Raw genomic sequence first — 20,098 nt, forward strand, 5'->3', positions numbered from 1 at the left:
TCAGAAAACGAATATAGTTTTTTTTTTTTTGAGCAAAGTAGAAGAATGTTAGTTTTTTCTTTTGATTTAAACGTATATTTATGCAACATTTTTATTTATATATTCAACTACCCAATGTTCTTATTTATTTGATTGTAGTTTTTCTATTTTGATTATGTTTATTTTCTATTATTTTTTTTGTTGGGTATCCTACACAACATTTTTACAAGATAATATTTAAAAGATAATATAATTTTTAACATTTGATATGTAATTATGATGACTTATCATGATATGTTCTTCATATGAAAGTAATTTATCCATATTACTACGACAAAATTACATATGTCATTTACGAAAATATATATTATATGTGATTTGTTTAACATATATATGCACCTATGTATGTTAAAAATTTATAATTAAATATCTTTATGTTTAATAATTGAAGGGATTAAATTGATGCATCAAAACCAATTATTTAGACAAATATAATAATAATAATAATAATAATAATAATAATAATAATAATAATAATAATAATAACAAATACACATTTTCAAGTACTGTATTCATTTGAAACTCACACTACAACTCAAAAGTTTTCTAATTTATGTATATTTATTGGTTACAACTTAAGAGTTTTTAATTTATAATTATTAATTAGTAATCACTAATAACTTTTTATTTTCCTTTCTTTTATAAGGTAGTAAAGTTTTGCTCATTAAAAACATTAATGTATTTGAAGAGATTTGTGATTTAAATATGAAAATTTAATATAAATATTATAATAAATGTTTTAGTGTTTTTATGTTATTAAAAGTTGTAGTGTTAATTTTTCATATTATTTTATTATTCGTTGTGTGTGTGTGTATATATATATATATATATATATATATATATATATATATATATATATATATATATATATATATATATAAGTTCAGGTTCATTTGAGACCATTTTAATTTTGTGAGACCGTGAGACCAAATCTAAAAATAATTTTAAAATGCAAAATAAATGGAAAAATCCAAAAATTCTTTTTTTAAATATTATTTTCGGAACTTGAATTAACTAAAAAAAATAAAAAAAAATCCCCCCTTTTTTTTTTTGAAAAATACGTGAAATTTCTAAATAGAATGTTACACTGACATATTCTAAAAAATAATTTTAAAATGCAAAATAAATGAAAAAATCTAAAAATTCTTTTTTTTTTTAAATATTATTTTCGGAACTTGAATTAACTAAAAAAAATTAAAAAAATAAAAAAAAAATCTATTTTTTTTTTAAATACGTGAAATATTCTAAATAGAATATTACACTGTACATATTCTAAAAATAATTTTAAAATGCAAAATAAATGGAAAAATCAAAAAATTCTTGTTTTAAATATTATTTTCGGAACTTGAATTAACTAAAAAAAATAAAAATAAAAATAAATAAATAAAAAAAATGCATCTCACGGTCTCACAAAATTAGGCCGTCTCACAAGAACCTTACTATATATATATATATATATATATATATATATATATATATATATATATATATTAATACAAATGTTATAATGGATGTTTTTGTATTTTTATGTTACTAAAAGTTGTAATTCATATTTTTGTTCATACATTTTGTTATCCGTTATATACAGATTATCATAAGTTTGATATATAATTTACACATTTTTAAACAGTTTATAAAATTATCATAGAATTATATACATTACAATGACTTAAAAATTAAAACTATAATCATCATATTATACTATATTATAAATGCAACATTTTTTCTTTCACCACGTTCATTTGAAACTCCAAACTTTTCATATTTCAATACAATATACTTAATTTATTAACTTAAATATTATTTTAGTTGTAAACATTATCATAAATGGAAGAATTTGTGATTTATCAATATGATATACTTAATTTGTTAACTTCAATATATAGTTAAATAAATAACCTACATTAACATATCAAATAAGCTTAAAAATTTAGTGTAAAATTTAAAACCTAAAGTAAAATATCAAATAATATTTTAAAAAAATTCGATATATATTTTTTAACATAGTTAAAAGGAAAACATTAGATATAATAATAATAATAAAAGAACCTAAATTGACTGTCCGAAAACTATATTCTAACAATATATTTTTAACATGCGCCGCGCAACGTGCGGAAATTCGTCTAGTATACTTATAAAGGAAACATTTTTCCTTGCACCACATTCATTTGAAACTAAATTTCAATATTAAAATAATATATTTACTTATACTAATAAAGTTATGTTTTTTAACTTATAACATATTATGCTTAATTTATTAGTTTTAATATATTGTTGGATGTAAACCATTATCATTATAAATATACAATTTTAGAACAATTTGTATAAAATACTTCAATTATTAACTTATATATAAAATTATAGGGTTAACTTAAATATAAATTTTAGTTTAACTTAAACAACCCAAAGAATATTTTGTAAATAGTTAAAGTGATAAATTGTAGTGTCTTTCTAATAATAATTATAAGTTGGCTAATAAGGTTAAATAAATACCAAACCTAAAGTGTAATCATAAATAAACTAAATTTCAATTTTAAAATAATATCTTTACTTCTACATATAAAGTTATGTTTTTAACTTTTAACATATTATACTTAATTTATTACATTTAATATGATGTTAAATGTAAACCATTATCAGTTTAAAGCTACAACTTTTGAATAATTTGGACAAAATACTTAAATTGTGAGCATAAATATAACATTACAATGTCAACTTAAATATAAATTTTAGTTCCACTTAAAAAACTAAAGAATATTTTGTAAATAGTTAAAAGTGATAAATTATAATGATAAATGCAAAAACTAAATTGTAATTTCAATTTAACTAAAATATTTCCTAATGATATTTTTATAATCGTTAAAAGTTTTCATATAAGTAGCTTAAAATAACTTACAATAACAATAGTTAAAAATAACTATATATAAATGATTATATTGTCACCTTTAAAATCAAAAAATAATATTTGATGTTTTAAATAATTATAATGATAGAAATTAAAACAGTAACCAAATAAATTTTAAAAAGTTAGTTAACAATAACAACAACTATAAATAATATTAAACCTTAAATTATTTTTAATTTTATTCATGTGTAGCTCGCAAGTAGAAGTCATTCAAATGATTGTGATTATAAAATTATAATTGATGTGTATATTATCATATAATTTAAAATAATCAATATGTTATATCAATTTACTATATGAATTATTATATCAAATTTAACAACAACGTTATATATATATATATATATATATATATATATATATATATATATATATATATATATATATATATATATATATAAACTTCAACTATATAGGTGTTTCTGCACATTACAATGTCAACTTAAATATAAATTTCAATTCCACTAAAGAAACCAAAGATATTTGTAAATAGTTAAAAGTGATAAATACAAAAAAAAAAAACTAAATTGTAATCTCAATTTAACTAAAATATTTCCTAAATGTATTTTTATAATCGTTAAAAGTTTACAAATAAGTAGCTTAAAATAACTTACAATAATAATAGTTAAAAAAAAATAATTTTATATAAATGATTATATTGTTATCTTTAAATTCAAAAAATAATGTTTGATGTTTTAAATAATTGTAATGATAGAAATTAAAACATTAAGCAAATAAATTTAAAAAAAAAAAAAAAAATTAACAATAACAACAACTATAAACAACATTAAACTATATATTATATTTAATTTTATTCATGTGTAATTCGCGAGTAGAAATCATTCAAACGATTAAAATTCTGAAGTTATAATAGATGTATATATTATCATATAATTCAAAATAATCAATATATTGTATGAATTTAGTATAAAATTATATGAAATTTAACAACAACGTTATTGTTATATTTAAAAAGAAACATATATATGTAATTACTTCAACTATATATATGTTTCTACGAAACGCACAGACATTCGTTTAATTATGCTTATATTCTTGAAATTAACACCCAATCACCCACGTATGCCTAGCAATACTATCTCACAGATTTTCCATTATTACATATAAAAGACTTGCATTTCTTTTATATTTATATTTTTATTTTTTGGTATTGGACTGTCAGACATTCAAAGGGGGTGTTTGGGAAAACTTTTCAATGCTAAAAGTTCTTTTTGTAAAAGGACTTTTTGGCTAGTGACTTTTGTCAAAAGAAAATTTTTAAAAAATGTTTGTATTTGCTTTTAAAGTAAAAACTAACTTTTCAAATTAAAAAGTCCTAAAAGTCACAAAAAGATAGGATTTTGTGACTTTTGAAACACTCTCTTTTCCTTCTATACAAAAAGTCATTTTAAAAGATCTTTTTTAATACCCAAACATCTTTTGTATATTTTCTAACTTTTTGAAAAAGTTAAAAGTTAAAAGTTGTTTTAAAAGTCATCCCAAACACCCTCTAAACTTTCTTCAATTGTTTGTAGAATAAATAAATAATATATCTTTGGTAATTAAATTTTTAACATTTAATTAATCCAATAAGTCTTACATGGTTGCTTAAATAATAGTATAATACGGAGTAGCATACAATTGAAATTATAAAATGCGGTAAGTTTGTTAAATAGCCAAAAGATATATAGTGGGCGATTGCAAAGTGTTATTCATTCAAAATTTTAATTCATATATTTACTATGTCAACTCTTATGGAATAAAATATTGTTTGACTAATAGGGCTGTGTTAAAAAATAATAAGTGAGATGAATTTATTTTAATGAATAATCTATGTTAGTTTATTGTTGTTGGATATTGCGAAGGTGATCGGTTCATGATTGGTTCTTAAATTGAATATCATGAAAATAGAACTTTTTTTTTTGACATTCATGTGATATTAAGGATGTGTTTAACTTGGAACATTTCAGAATTTTTAGTTTTTAAATTTTGACAGAACTTCCAATCAAACAAAAGCTACTTGATTAGCATTTACAAAATTCTCTCTCTCTCTCTCTCTCTCTCTCTCTCTATATATATATATATATATATATATATATATATATATATATATATATATATATATATATATAGGATATAGATCCGGTAAGAATTTTTTTTTGGTAGGAAGGTAAGAAGTTTTTTTTCTATATATTTTTTTGACGAACAAAATAAATGAATCACTAGATGATTCATTTGAAAGATGATTCACAAGAAAAAATTCCCAAAAAAACATCTTTATGATTCATTTTTAAGTAAATTAAGAAAAAATTGATTTTTATGACAATTTTAGTGAATAACAACAAAATCATTGTATAAATGAATCATCGAGATGTTTTTTTGAGAATTTTTTTCTCGTGAATCATCTTAAAAATGAATCATCTAATGATTCATTTTGTTTGTTCGCGAAAAAAATATGTAGAAAAAAAGCTTCTTACCTTCCTACCAAAAATTTCCTTCTTATTTGATCTTGACTATATATATATATATATATATATATATATATATATATATATATATATATATATATATATATATATATATATATATAACAAGTATCCTTTTATGTATTTTTGCATATTTCAAAAGCTTAGTAGCTACTTTTGGTAAATATTCCTATAAGAAGTAAAAGCTACAACTTTCGGCTACCAGCTACATACTATCAACTTCCAGCTAACTACTATTTTTTCCGAACACGCACTAAGAAGATTTGTGAGGGTTGACCATGAATAGAGTTGGTAATAATGTTTAGTTGATATCAAAGAGCTTTTAGCCAAGCTGTATCAGGAATTGACGGATGGGTGACCTTAGCGAAATGATGAGGTTTCAAGTCTTATTTGGTACAAAAGGTGTAGATTATGAATAGAATAGTGGAGGTGTATGTGTAAGTCGTTGCAAAAAATATTAAGTTGTTGTGTCTTCTTCTACAATTAGGTATGCACACCGTGAGCTAATTTTGCTTCGACTTGTATAGCTATTGCCAAACTTTTCTTTGGTTCGAGGATGTGCCAGCCGACATATGGAAGAGGCGACATTGTTCTTTAACAAAAGGTTACACAAGTCAATTGGGGATATCATGGTTTGTGGATGACCTTTTTAAAGACATCCAATGTCGATTTTTTTCTTTACCATTTTGATTTGATGGTCCACGGTTGTACTCAAGAGTAGAAACTTCTCCTATGATTTTGTGGTCTCTATGACCCAATCTTAGGTGTTACAAGACTATATTTTACGAGACAATACATATATGGTATATATTCTAGCTTCATGTAGTTTTTAATATAATTTTTCATTCAAAAAAATATGGGATGAAATTTGATTATATTTCTGTTTTGGCTTGTCTATTGGAAATCATGTTAGAACCATACATGCATAACTACCAACATACATTTTGATTTTTCGATGGCTATGAGGGAAACATTCATATGTAGATCTAACATGGTTTCCCTCTCGTAATCAAGGTTTCATTGCAAGAAATATTGCTTTAAAGTTATCTCACACAAAGTGATAAAACACGAGAAAACGTGTATTGATAATCATTGTGTTTTCATATCATTCATGTTTGATCATTTTGGTTTCCTAGCATCAAAGACCTTGGAGATCCTCAATATAATCCAAGTCGTGTAGTAATGTTATGACCTTGAAATTTATGAAAATAGTTTTTAAAAGAATTAGTTTTACAATTCAAATCAGGCTAGCAACATATATTATTGTTTGTTTGTCTTCTATCTCGAGATAACGATTGTTAAATGTTAATGGCATCACGTCAATTTAAATCGTCATAGAAATATAAATAGTTTTCTAATCTGTCTTTGTTACTAAGCTGTTCAAAAAAAAAAATCTACGTCTTTTTTCTTGAAATAACTAGAACAATAAATGGAAATATAATATACGATCAACTTACTTTAATGATAATATATAATATAGATTTCAGATAATTAATACATTAAAACGAAATTCTTAATATATTACTATTTCAAAACTAAAAGATCTAATTAAAAGATCCTTGCCTTTATTTTAATTATTTTGACAAAGACATGAAGAATATGATAACCCAATAAGAAACGAGTCATTAATAGATAAGTTTTTCTCAGTTTGGGGTTGAATTGAATAAATTCGAAGATTCTTGCGTTCATCAAATCTTTGAATAATTCTTTTTTGCAAGTTTTAGGTAGGGATTCCGCGATTAGGACAAAAAGATAAGCTTGTTTTCTAATCTTATTTATATAATTTAACCAACGACTGATATATCATTAAATAATTGCTTAATTTATTATTTTTATTTAAGTATTATTTAAAAGAAAGGGTTGAAAGTTGAATAACCGACTACTGACTAATATGAGTTGATGTTGATGTTAAGTTTATCTCATATTCTCATACAAATCTTGATAAAAATATAATCATTTTGTTTATATCCGGAAACGTTTATTTATTTAAATACTATTTAATTCTATATTAATTAATTAATATATTGCCAATCAAAACGTTATTATTTTTAAATTGAGGGTGGTGTGATTAATTAATATTCGTACAATGACAATTGTCTTGAGTGGTAAGTTAAAAAAGGCATCTTCAAAAGTACCACAAAAATTGTCTCTCACAATCACTATCCGTTTGCATTGCATGAAAAGCCAAAAATACCCTTGACACTACATCAAAATTACATTACCCTATATTTTCTAATTCAATCAAGTTTCAATCATAAATAAAATCATCCAAAATTTAAGACAAAAGATTCAAGATTTCTTGAAAAATGATATTAGGGACATAATAAATATGCTTAAAATACTGCATACTCCAATCATCATCATGTTCCTCATCTCAAATACAGATGTGCTTCACATGAAACTACTTGGACAAAGAATCCAAGAAAATGGCAACAATTTAAATCTATAAAAGTTTGATATAAAAAAAAAAGAAAAAAAGTAAAAGGAAACTAATCCTGCAAAATTTCATCCTTCTTTATGTATAAGTTATAATTTATATATATATATATATATATATATATATATATATATATATATATATATATATATATATATATATATATATATATATATATATATATATATATATATAATATAATATCTCACCTATATTTATTTTTCCAAAAAACTCCAAGATTTATACATCATGATGAGTGATGACCTTTCCAGCAGTAGTTTTCAGATTTGTCATCTTCACCATCACTATTGTCACCGGTGGTGGTTGTGGTGCCGATAAGGAGTGGACCATCAGGGGAACCGGAATTAGAGATTCCATTCTTTGGGGATTCAACATATGAATCTTGGGAACCCATCCATAATCCTCCCAAAACGACACCAGATTGATTTGCAGATGAGGTGTTAGAAGGTGGTGGAAGTCTTCGTGTATGAAGTCTGTATTTCTACAATTCCCATAAACAAAACTTCAATATTTGTAAAAAAAGGTTAAAGCTTTTATCATGATCATGTGAATTTTAATAAATCAAAACTCACTTGCAAATGGCTTTTGACTTCATCATTTGTAAGGCCATCGACTTGCATAAGCTCTCTAATCTGCTTAGGAGTTGCAGCTGCAAAAGAAATTCAAAATTTTCAGTTAAAATTTGAATTAAAAATTAGGGGAAAAAGACGAAGATTTTTCAAGGGCTAACCTTGTGAACCACCGAGTTGCTGTAAGGCATTGACAAATCGTCTATGCAGCTCTGTTGACCAGCATCTTCTTTGTTTTCTAGATGTTTGTTGAGCATTTGGTGAAGAACAAGGAAGCAATCTGGAATTGGAATTGGAATTGGTTTTTGTAAGTAAAAGGTTTCCCCTCACTGGATTCTTGATTCCAGGGGTGATTAGAGAGAGCCCAGGAATCGGTGATTCCTCCTTATCTTCCTCCACCACTGTAAACCCACAAATTCCCTTATACGGGATAAATGCTTTTGTGGGAAATGGATCATCGATCATTCCATCATCTTCTTCATCACTTGTCTGCGATCACAAATACAAATAATTCAGAATGCTTTCGGTTATAAAAAGGCTTATGGTACAAGATCGATCATGTACCCTTTTAATTTACCTTGTTGGGTATTTGGTGAATTGATTTTGGTTTCCAAATTTGGGTTTGATTTGTGTTTGGATTTGGATTGTTCCAAAGCTGAGTGGTGCTCAACCAATTCTTCTTGTCTCCACAGCACTTTTCTTTACTCATGGTTTCGAGTTTTGCATCTTCATCACAAGTGTTCTTGAGGGGTATGAATTCTTCAAGTACTGGCTCAGCGTTTGATGATTTCTTCAAAACAATCGACTCCTCTTTCAATGTAATGATTGCTGAAATACGAAAGTAGAGTTAATCGTTTAAAAAACAGATTATCAAACAGTTTGTCTGCAGTATACTAGATTATCCCCTTACGAAATAGATTGACTATGGCTTTACTTATCAAATTGTGAAACAGTTGGTGAGAAAGAAATACATTGTTATCAAGATCTCGGAATACCCAAATATCATCTAGAAAAGAATAATCACACTTCACACCAGGTAAAAATGAAAACGAAAAAAAAAAAAAAAAACTCGTGTACGTAAATACAGAGAAAATCAAAAACCCATTTCCTAATGGCATTAAATCAATCGATAGATACAAAAACCAGGTGGGAGAAGAGAAACCTAAGTAAAAACGAACCGTCATTAATGAGGAGCATGCAAAGAGGGAGTTCCCGTTTGAAGGCATCGATTTTCCGCATTTCGGCTTCTAATCGGGTAACAAAATCATCGAGTTTCAATATCTTGTCAGATAGCGTAGCGATTGTGGATACTTGTCCTAGAAATTGACTGATTGTTTTGGGGATAAAAGTGGGTTTGAAATCCAAACTCAGCTCAGGAGGCGGATTCAAGCTCCCCATCTTTTATCTCTCCCTGTGTGTGTTGTTCCGATTTGATTATTTTTTTTTTTGTTGTTGATGCTGATGATCAAAAAGGATACTAAGAGAATGTGAAGGGAGTGAGGATCTATGTATGCTTGTAATTATGTCATATACTGAGAAATTTGTGAAAAAGAAGAATATTGGAATCTAGATAGAGAGAGAAAGAGGAAGAGATAGAGAGAGACGTAAGATTCCGAGAGAAATAGAATGAATGGGTTTTTCATTTTTGAGATGGGATGTATACCGTGTATGTGTATGTATGTGTATCTGTCACTCCCTCGGTTCGTCGCGTAATTTCTCATCTTAGCCCACCCACTACTTCATCCACAGAATTAACCCGGTTAAAATTTTAACATGTGAAATACCCAATATACCCCAGGTTTTCCGGATCATTCATTGGTTTTCTAGTACAAGTTAGGTCGATATCAATTTTATATTTTTATATTTACTTTCCGAATAATGTTATTTTAAAAAGTTCTATGCATTAAAAAAATATATTTTTCATGACTTCCGATTCATTTGGCATCTTTTGTTGTTGGCTGAACTTTTTGATACTTATTTGACACATTATAGACTCGCTAATAGTAACCTAATCAAAAATTGTTATATCGGTTTTGTGGAATATAAAAGTTACAATTTTAGGATACTTCAATATTTCTTGATTTTTAGAGAAAAGTGTAAATTTGGTCGTTTTTGTTTCCTGATTTTTACGTTTTTTTTTATCCGTGTGGATACAAAATTACATTTTTGTCATTTTCAGCGAGTTTTATTGTCGCATCGGTCAAAATTAAAAAATGTTGGGAAATAGTTTCGTTAAGTATATTTAAGTGTAATTTATTTGAGTTGTTGACAAAAATTAAACTTGATGAATAGTATTAAACAAATAAAGAATGTATGGAGTACACATTTGTTTAAATTTATTCTAAGATTTTATGTAAGTGATAAATTGATTTCGGAATTGGTTTGAAATCGAAACAAAAACAATTTTGGAATAAGTTAGTATTGGATCGAAACTGATTTCGGAGTGTAGTTGATCTTGGACAAAAATTGGTCTCGGAATGGAATTAGTCTCGGACCAATACTGAATTCGTAATTTGAAGTAATGTGAATGCGATCAGATGCGAATGAAATTTCAGAATATTGAATGCGAATGCACTTTCGCAATGATAGTATGTTACTGTTCAATTGTGATCAATCACATCTAGTTGTAACGCAATACTTTGGAATTATCGCATTGGGTTGGATCGCATCGGATAGCAAGTTATTGTTTAATTGTGATCATTTGCAACTCGTTGGAACGATGTAATTCAGAACGATCCTTGCGATCGCATCTGAACAATCTTTGATGGATCACTTCGGTATGGCCCACATAGGATCGTATCAAAACGATCGCAATGAAATTGTTTAAACAAACATGAATCGCAACAAGCTTGCATCGGAACGAGTGCAGTTCATTGCTTTACTCATCGATTCATTGTTTTATCTAATGGTTAAAACAACTGTTTTTGTGACAGGTTTGACTGTTGATAACAGTTTTTTGGGACACATGTCAGGTATGCTTTTATCCATTGGTTAAACGTCCAATCTATCTCTTTTTGAACATTGGAAACTGTTTTGTAACCGTTTGCAAAGATACATATAAAAGATAAGTTTTGGTCAAACTTTTAAGTATGGTACTTTACATTGAAGAACACAACAAACAAAACAAATTTCTCATTCTCTTTCTTGTTCTCAAACTTTTGATTATGATCCAATTGAGGATTTAGGAGTACCACCCAAATACTTCGATTTGAAATTGTTAAACACGATCTCAAAATTTCCAAGTGTCTTTAATCCCAAATCAGTGATAGAAATAGAAACATATTTGTAACAAAAAATTGATTTATATTCTTAATTAAATTTATTCTTTCCTTTAATATTTACTAAACATTAATTAATTCTAAAATAGAAAGTAATCTGTATTAGAAGATTCACAGATATTATGAAAAATATGTTCGTGAAATGATTTAATAGTAGAAGTTAGGGCTGACAAAATTGTACCATGGAAAACCAATCAACATGTTTTCAATCGAACCAAGAAAGTTGGTAGCCAATATATTTGGTAGCAAACATGTTTGTTTGGTAGTACCGTACCAATTGAGCAATGTTGGTACGGTAATGGTACAAAAGTTTGAATATCATAGTAATACTGTACCAACCAATATATATATATATATATATATATATATATATATATATATATATATATATATATATATATATATAAATGAAATCATATATTTCAACTGTTAATCGTGTTTAGTGTTTATAGTTTTAAGAAAATTATATAAGTCATTTCGTTGCATTAGTTAGTAGTTGTTACAAAGTTAAAGCATAAAATTAGATTGCTACTTTACCGTTACTTCAATAGAATTTTTTTTATAAACTAAAAGAATTATGTAACTAATTTTTATATTAAACATCAAAATTATCCGATGTTTTTGCGTATTTTTAAATATTACAATAGAAAATTTAAAAAAAAAATGATATATACCATTACCAATTTGTACAAACAAAACTTATTGGTAGCCAAATATATTTGTACTGCTTAGTATGATACCAATAATAATTTTTCTATACCAATTATAGTTGGTATGGTACATAGTTTAGAGAAAAATGAATCGGTATCGTACCAATTTCACCCCTAATAGAAGTAGAAGTGGAAGCCAGTGAATTGATTCGAGTATTCTTTGTTATTTTGAATCTTTTTGTATCGACCTAAGAAAATGTTTTAGATAGTCATTATCATGAATATTCTAATTCTTAACAAGTGTACGTGATTAAATTGAAAAAAATAATAATAAATAATTATGCGATAAGCAAGAACGATGTGTAATCTTATTTTTGTCCATTGAAAGGAGATCAAATGGATTATGGTAAAATTGTAACGTGTACGCAAGAAATGTTCTATATATGTTCCTTTAGAATCCACGATTCTTACCCTTTTAGCATATTAATGAATGATATATTAAACAAGATATTATTACCAAGTACTAGGGGTTTTCATATAACAGGTCTTTTAATGATCAACATTGCAATACTATGTATGCTTTGTTGTCTCTTAGGAAACAAGAATTGTTAGAAAATGGGATAATAATATCATTGGAAATTCTGAGAATTGTGATTTTATTATCAAATCAAAGTATTGGATGGTACTCCCTAATCTTTGATTAGATAAGACTCAGAAGAGAAGAGAACAGAGAATAAAATATATGAATTTCGTGAGTACCAGAAAAAACTAATCAAAATTGGTTAAATACCTCATTTGTCTGAAAACTGTCAAAACTGTCATAAAACAGTTTGCCAACAGTCAAAAAACTGTCATAAATCCTGGTTTTCTATAATGATTAATACCAAGCCAAAAAACAGGTCAAATATTCTAAATTTGGATTTCTGATGCATTTTCAATACAACAATATAACCCAAATAACCTGGCAGCTCGATCCAAGCCAGGGGCTCTGCCCCCTTGGACCCCGCTAGGGGCTGCCGCCCCTTGGACCCCGCTCCCAGGGGCGCTGCCCCCGAACCCCCGTTTGTTTAGGGGCTTCTATAACATCTAAAAATTTTCAACCAATTTAAACTTTTCAAAAACAATCCATGTTCCATTAGTTATTACAAAAAGGTTTCCCAAATATTATATTATCAGAGTATCCCATAAACAACATCATAAAAATGAGGAGCGGTACGATCACGCCTTTGCCTTGCCACGATCTCCTGATGTCCCTGAAACAATAATTGAAAACTGTAAGCCCGAAAGCTTAGTGAGTTACCCCCAAAATACCCATACACATACAACCATACACATACAGAAATGAACAACATACTATAGGTCCATTAAACCACCGGGTTGGAATACCCATGGCCCTTAACCATCGGGTTGGAATGCCAATATACTACGAATCTAATCATTCTTGGGATGGGATACTCTCGACCCACAACCATTGGGTTGGAATGCCCACATTCCTACACATATAATAACTACTACGGGTCCAATCATCCATCAGGATGGAATACCCCAGGCTCTCAACCATCAGGTTGGAATGCCCACCTACTATGAGTCCAATCATCCTACCGGGATGGAATACTCCTGGCCCATAACCATCGGGTTAGAAATGCCCACCTACTATGAGTCCAATCATCCTACCGGGATGGAATACTCCTGGCCCACAACTATCGGGTTGGAATAGCCACCTACTATTAAACATGTGCACCTATCGGATAACCATATAACAGTTTACAGAGACAACATACTAGGGCCCTATCGTCCTCGGGATGGAATACCCTCCACTACAAATCAACCAAGTGCACATATAACAGGTAATCTCCTACCAGCATACCGAAAGTCAGACCTAACTATAGGTCATTAAGCATAACCACATCCAATCTACCAGGATACTGATCTATCATGTCACAAACGTAACTACCTTAAATACAAATCAAAGGGCCGACCTTGGTGCCTTAGACCCTTGAGTATAGTGAGAATAAATCACTTTGCAAATGCCGAACTGAAGAGATGAGATCAAAACTCCCGATCACCGCCACGAACACCACCGCCTAAAACTTCATTGAAATCATAACCATCAGAACCCAAATTACCAAAATACCCTTTGAAGTCAAATTGTTCAACTCTTGGTTAAGGTCACACTCCTGGTCAAATTCAACCTTCCTAGTTGACCCTACTCACCGAGGCATCCTAGTGACTCGCCGAGTTCATGAACCTAGAACCCCATAATTCGTGACTGGACTCGCCGAGTCACCCCATGACTCGTCGAGTCCTTCAATCCTAGTCCTAGCCTGTCCAACTCACTAAGTCACCACTCAACTCACTGATTTGCATCATAACCAGTTGGTTTAGGGTTTGCGACCCAACTCGCTGAGTTCAAGAACAGACTCACCGAGTCTACTTAAGTCATCCCTATTCAGACAATTTCAGACCATCTCACTACTTCCAACTCATAGATCTAGATTCCTAGGGTTACTTTCACACATAAGGTTTCCAACTTTACGTGCATGCAAGGCGATACAGGCTCAACACAAGCTAGAAAGAAGGTTAAATACAAGAATGCTCTTATACATGCACAAAGGTTGATGCTTTATGCTTCCATGGACCAAAACCAGCCTAGATCTGAAGTTGCAACCTCAGATCTAGTCCTTACACTCGAAATGGATCCCCATCAAGCTAAAAACCCCCAAAACCTTAACCATGAATAGATCTAAAAGGGAAAAGCTCAAGGTAACATCTTGTTGCCTCAGAAATGTGCCCAAAACGAAGTAGATTCCAGATCTAGAAGGATTCTTCGATGTTAGCCTCTTGATCTACAAGCTTCCTTCTTTATATTCTTCCTCCAAAGCTCAAAACTCTTCAATAATTAAAGCTCAGATGATTTTAGGGTTTACTGATTCTCAAGGGTACAAAAGAGCCTGAGGGGAGGACATAAGGTCCTTTAAATAGGGTGCAAACCCTAAGATTTAGGGTTTTCTCTTCCCAGCACTGACTCGTCGAGTCCAGCCGCCGACTCAGCGAGTCAGGTCGCGTATCACATGGCCAACACACGTTCCGACTCGACGAGTTAAAGCTCCAACTCACCGAGTCTACTTTTCCATTTACACTTTACACCTCTGAACTCTTGCTTCTGAACTTGGAATGTTACAATTCTCCCCCACTTAATTAGGCTTCATCCTCGAAGCCTGCTGCAGCACACGATTTCGGATAACACTCCTACATTGCAACCTCCGCTCTCTCAACCATCCCAATTTTCTTCAGGCACTACTACCACGCCTTTTCTACGGCAACTCCTTCCTGTGCAGGATTCTTGCCTATCACTCCAAACCATCCACCGGCCTCTTCTCCTTAATACCTGCACACCTCGATCTAAGTACCACCCGATGATACTGTCACCTTTCCCGACACGCACATACATTTTTTTTGAATTGCAATAAATGAATACTACTATAATCCACTGGGCTTTGCCATAGCACTAAGCTATCTTTCTCCTGTCAAAACTAACGATTACTTGGGTAAATTGCAATATTGGAAACTCATCCAATTCTCCTCCTGCATCTAATCCCTTTCCGTGCTGACAGGATGACGCATCCTTCAACTTCCGAACAACTCTCATGAACAACCAACTTAATCACATAAACACTCATACCTGGCCCAATCAGCCTCGAGCTGGAATACCAGGTACATCTATGACGGGTCCAGTCATCCCTAGGATGGTATACCCTCGTATCCTCACACATGTTTGGCCCAATCAAGCCTCGGGTTGGAATACCAAACACATCAGGTCCAATCAATCATAGGGTCCGGTCATCCTCAGGATGGAATACCCTAGATTGGAATACCACTACATACATAACCCATGTCTACAACCATACTTGGTATCCAAGGATCTATCCTTGCATTTCCTTCAAACTTCTCTGATTCGACACAACCGAGAACAGCTCACCCAAATCTCAACAATACGTTTAATCTCAGATCGTCTATATAGTAAAAAAGACAAGAAAGCAATACGCGCCTAGTAAGGCTCGGAAAAGAGAAAGTCCGAAATCATTGTGTTCGATCCCAATCAATGGTTTTTTGGGGAAGCCGATTTTTGCTTTCCCCTATGCTTTATGACATCTTTTCTCTTCTCCGTAGTGATCAGTGTATGCACGTAGCATCACTGCCTTCTCTCCAGAACTCCAGTTTGGCTTGATTACTGGAACTCAAAAGCCCTAGCTTCTCTTACCTTCTAGAACTGTAAGGGAATTTCACTGAACCGTACCGTAGTATGAAGAAAAGGATGCACTCAACACTGCCGCTCATCCAACAGGATAGGCCGGAAAACCAGGCGCATAAAGCGTAGCTGATGAAACCGCGTTCCCTTCTATTGGCTCCTACGGATGCTTTCCTTGAGTTCATACCGCTTTGGAGAAACCTCTTGCCATTGTCTTTTTCGGTACCTAGGTTAGGTACAAAATCACACAATCTCTAAGCCCACATCCCATGAATGGAATACCCTCACATGGTCCTCAGCATAGGTCTGGATTGCTTCCGAGTATGTCCAAAACTCCATTCTGGATATACTCACCTCCTTCAAATCCAAGGAGTCTTAACCCCCCCCCCCCTCTGACCTTGCAGCATCAGTCATTGACACAACATCGAAGCTTCTCTCTACACTATCCATTTGTAGATCATGATGCCATTCCATAACACATATACTCAACACCTGAACACACAACTGATAACCTATACAAAGTCCTCATCACACTTCCTCAACATATCCATCACTTGAAGACAGACCCACTGATTGCTATTAGCATAACAATATACTTCTTACCCGCACATAGATCTACCGTTCATACAGAGTCGTCAGCATAACTGGGCCGCATTGCACCATTCTAGTAACCGTCATCCAAACTGCATCAGGCAGCATCTTCCAAAGCGAACGTCCCATCCGAGAATTTCCAATTCTCCCCCACTTAGAACAGTAACTATTGATTACTGGAGGCAAAACTAGTACGCGACTCAATTGTCCCTATCCAAGGCAACGAACTTCCACTTATCCGAGTTCCTGCTGATGATTTCTGAATCCCTGAATCTCGACTGCTCGATCTGGTCTAACGATTCTCTATCCTATCTCTTCCACTTGAACGCACCACTGGAGCCCGCCATCTATGATCCCTTATTAATTAAATCCTCCCTTGCATCTCCTATGCCCTAATAACTTACGCAGAAAGAAACGGAAACTTATAATACAAATATGAATGAAAGATAAGAGAAAAGACATACCGGTTGTCACCTATGGCACTGTCCTGGTCTCCTCGGCCATAAACTGATAAGCACGTCCATGAGCCTTCGGAGGTTCTGCTCTGCCCTAACCCCCGTCAGTAAGTCTCAAAGTGGCTGGTGCTGGGGCCTACATTGGTCTGGCAGCCAAAAGAGGACACTGGGCCTTCATATGGCCCACCTGATCGCAATGATAACAAAGTCGGACTCCGGCAGCTGGAGTCTGTTGCCTGCAGTCCCTGGCTATGTGACCCTTATTGCCACACTTGTGGCACCCATAAGAAGACCGAAAACCTCTATCATGCACCTTGCCGCACTTCCCATAAGCGCGACTCCCCTGACTTCCTCGTTGATAATCAGTGGCCCTCGACCGTTTCAGCGCAGGCTGAGACTGCACTGGGGCCTGCCTCTGCTCCCTCAACTGGAGCTCGATCTCTAACTCATGCCACCTGGCGGCCTCCTGCAACTCCAATAAGGTATCACATTTTTGCGTAGACACGAACTTCCTGATATCACTAGCATACACTAGCATGTTGTTCTATCATATCACAAAATCAAATAGCTGTATGGTTTTTTGGGGTCTACTTTTTGGCTCCGGCTGATCGTACAACCTGCATCCGCTTTTACTTAATTTGAAAGCCCTTTTAGAAATCAGTTTGAAAACTTCCGTTGTTTTGAGACTGGATTCACACGAATGTTCCTCCAATTCACTCAAATCAAGGCTCTGATACCAACTTGTAACATCTAAAAATTTCTAACCAATTTAAACTTTTCAAAAACAATCCATGTTCCATTAGTTATTACAAAAAGGTTTCCAAATATTATATTATCAGAGTATCCCAAAAACAACATCATAAAAATGAGGAGCGGTACGATGACGCATTTGCCTTGCCACGATCTCCTGATGTACCTGAAACAATAACTAAAAACTGTAAGCCCGAAAGCTTAGTGAGTTCCCCCCAAAATACCCATACACATACAGAAATGAACAGCATACTATGGGTCCATTAAACCATCAGGTTGGAATACCCATGGCCCTCAACCATCGGGTTGGAATGCCAATATACTACAAGTCCAATCATCCTCAGGATGGGATACTCTCGGCCCACAACCATCGGGTTGGAATGTCCACACTCCAACACATATAATAACTACTATGGGTCCAATCATCCATCAAGATGGAATACCCCAGGCCCTCAACCATCGGGTTGGAATGCCCACCTACTATGAGTCCAATCATCCTACCGGGATGGAATACTCCTGGCCCACAACCATCGAGTTGGAATGCCCACCTACTATGAGTCCAATCATCCTACCGGGATGGAATACTCCTGGCCCACAACCATCGGGTTGGAATGCCTACCTAATATCAAACATGTGCACCTATCGGATAACCATATAAAAATCTATAGAGACAACATACTAGGGCCCTATCATCCGTGGGATGGAATACCCTCCACTACTAATCAACCAAGTGCACATATAATAGGTAATGTCCTACCAACATACAGACAGTCAGACCTAACTATAGGTCATTAAGCATAACCACATCCAATCTACCAGGATACTGATCTATCATGTCAAAAATGTAACTATCTTAAATACAAATCAAAGGGCCGACCTTGGTGCCTTAGACCCTTGAGTATAATGAGGATTACTCACCTTGCAAATGCCGAACCGAAGAGATGAGATCAAAACTCCCGATCACCGCCACGAACACCACCGCCTAAAACTTCATTGAAATCATAACCATCATAACCCAAATTACTAAAATATCCTTTGAAGTCAAACTGTGACATCCCCGATTTCACGGATAGAAAAGACCGATTTGTTTATGCTTTGTTTTTAAAATCAGAGTAATCTTTTAAAGAAAACAGTTGCAAAATTTGTTCCCAAAACAAAATATGATAAGAATTCATCAAAGAATTTCTTTAAAGAAATGTATTTTCATTACATAACAAAATCTCGGGATGTCATGTTCAATACAGACCAAAAGCATAAACAGAACAAAATAGACCTTACAACAGTTATTCATAACTAGTGGCCTATAATCCAAAATCTCTCATTATGTCAGCCAACTTATGCTCTCGTGCCATAACCTATAATACAAAGAAAACTGAGAGGATCAGGCTTGGGAGTCTGGTGAGCATATAGGGTTTTCAACCCACAATAATATAATTATTATATTCACTTATCAAACAATCAATCCAATTACTCACCCCCATTATCTTCCTTTGTTTCTTAAAGATTTATCCTAAGAACCGATTACCCTTCTCCCAATCTATCCTAAGGATTTCCCTAAGGAACTGGCACATAGTCCAGTGCTGCCAAGGTTCTTAGATTACCTCTAGTGAACATGCAGTTCACAATAATTAATGAACACTTAGTTCCAATATTACCCAATGAACACCT

At 31.9% G+C, this 20,098-nt stretch overlaps 1 protein-coding gene across 1 annotated transcript; it reads right to left on the bottom strand.

Annotated features, from left to right (window-relative positions):
- Positions 1-8,044: 8,044 nt before the first annotated feature.
- Positions 8,045-10,098, bottom strand: LOC145047282 (transcription factor HHO6-like). The gene is made up of 5 exons (XM_078995533.1): positions 9,636-10,098; positions 9,035-9,285; positions 8,619-8,946; positions 8,461-8,537; positions 8,045-8,369 (listed from the first exon to the last, which is right to left on the bottom strand). The coding sequence occupies exons 1-5, from the start codon at positions 9,853-9,855 to the stop codon at positions 8,115-8,117; spliced, it is 1,131 nt and encodes a 376-aa protein (XP_078851659.1). The 5' UTR covers positions 9,856-10,098; the 3' UTR covers positions 8,045-8,114.
- Between the last annotated feature and the right edge of the window lie 10,000 nt (positions 10,099-20,098).

The sequence above is a fragment of the Lactuca saligna genome, chromosome 5 (genome assembly GCF_052625555.1).
Source record: "Lactuca saligna cultivar CGN05327 chromosome 5, ASM5262555v1, whole genome shotgun sequence".
In the NCBI taxonomy this organism is placed as follows: Eukaryota; Viridiplantae; Streptophyta; class Magnoliopsida; order Asterales; family Asteraceae; genus Lactuca; species Lactuca saligna.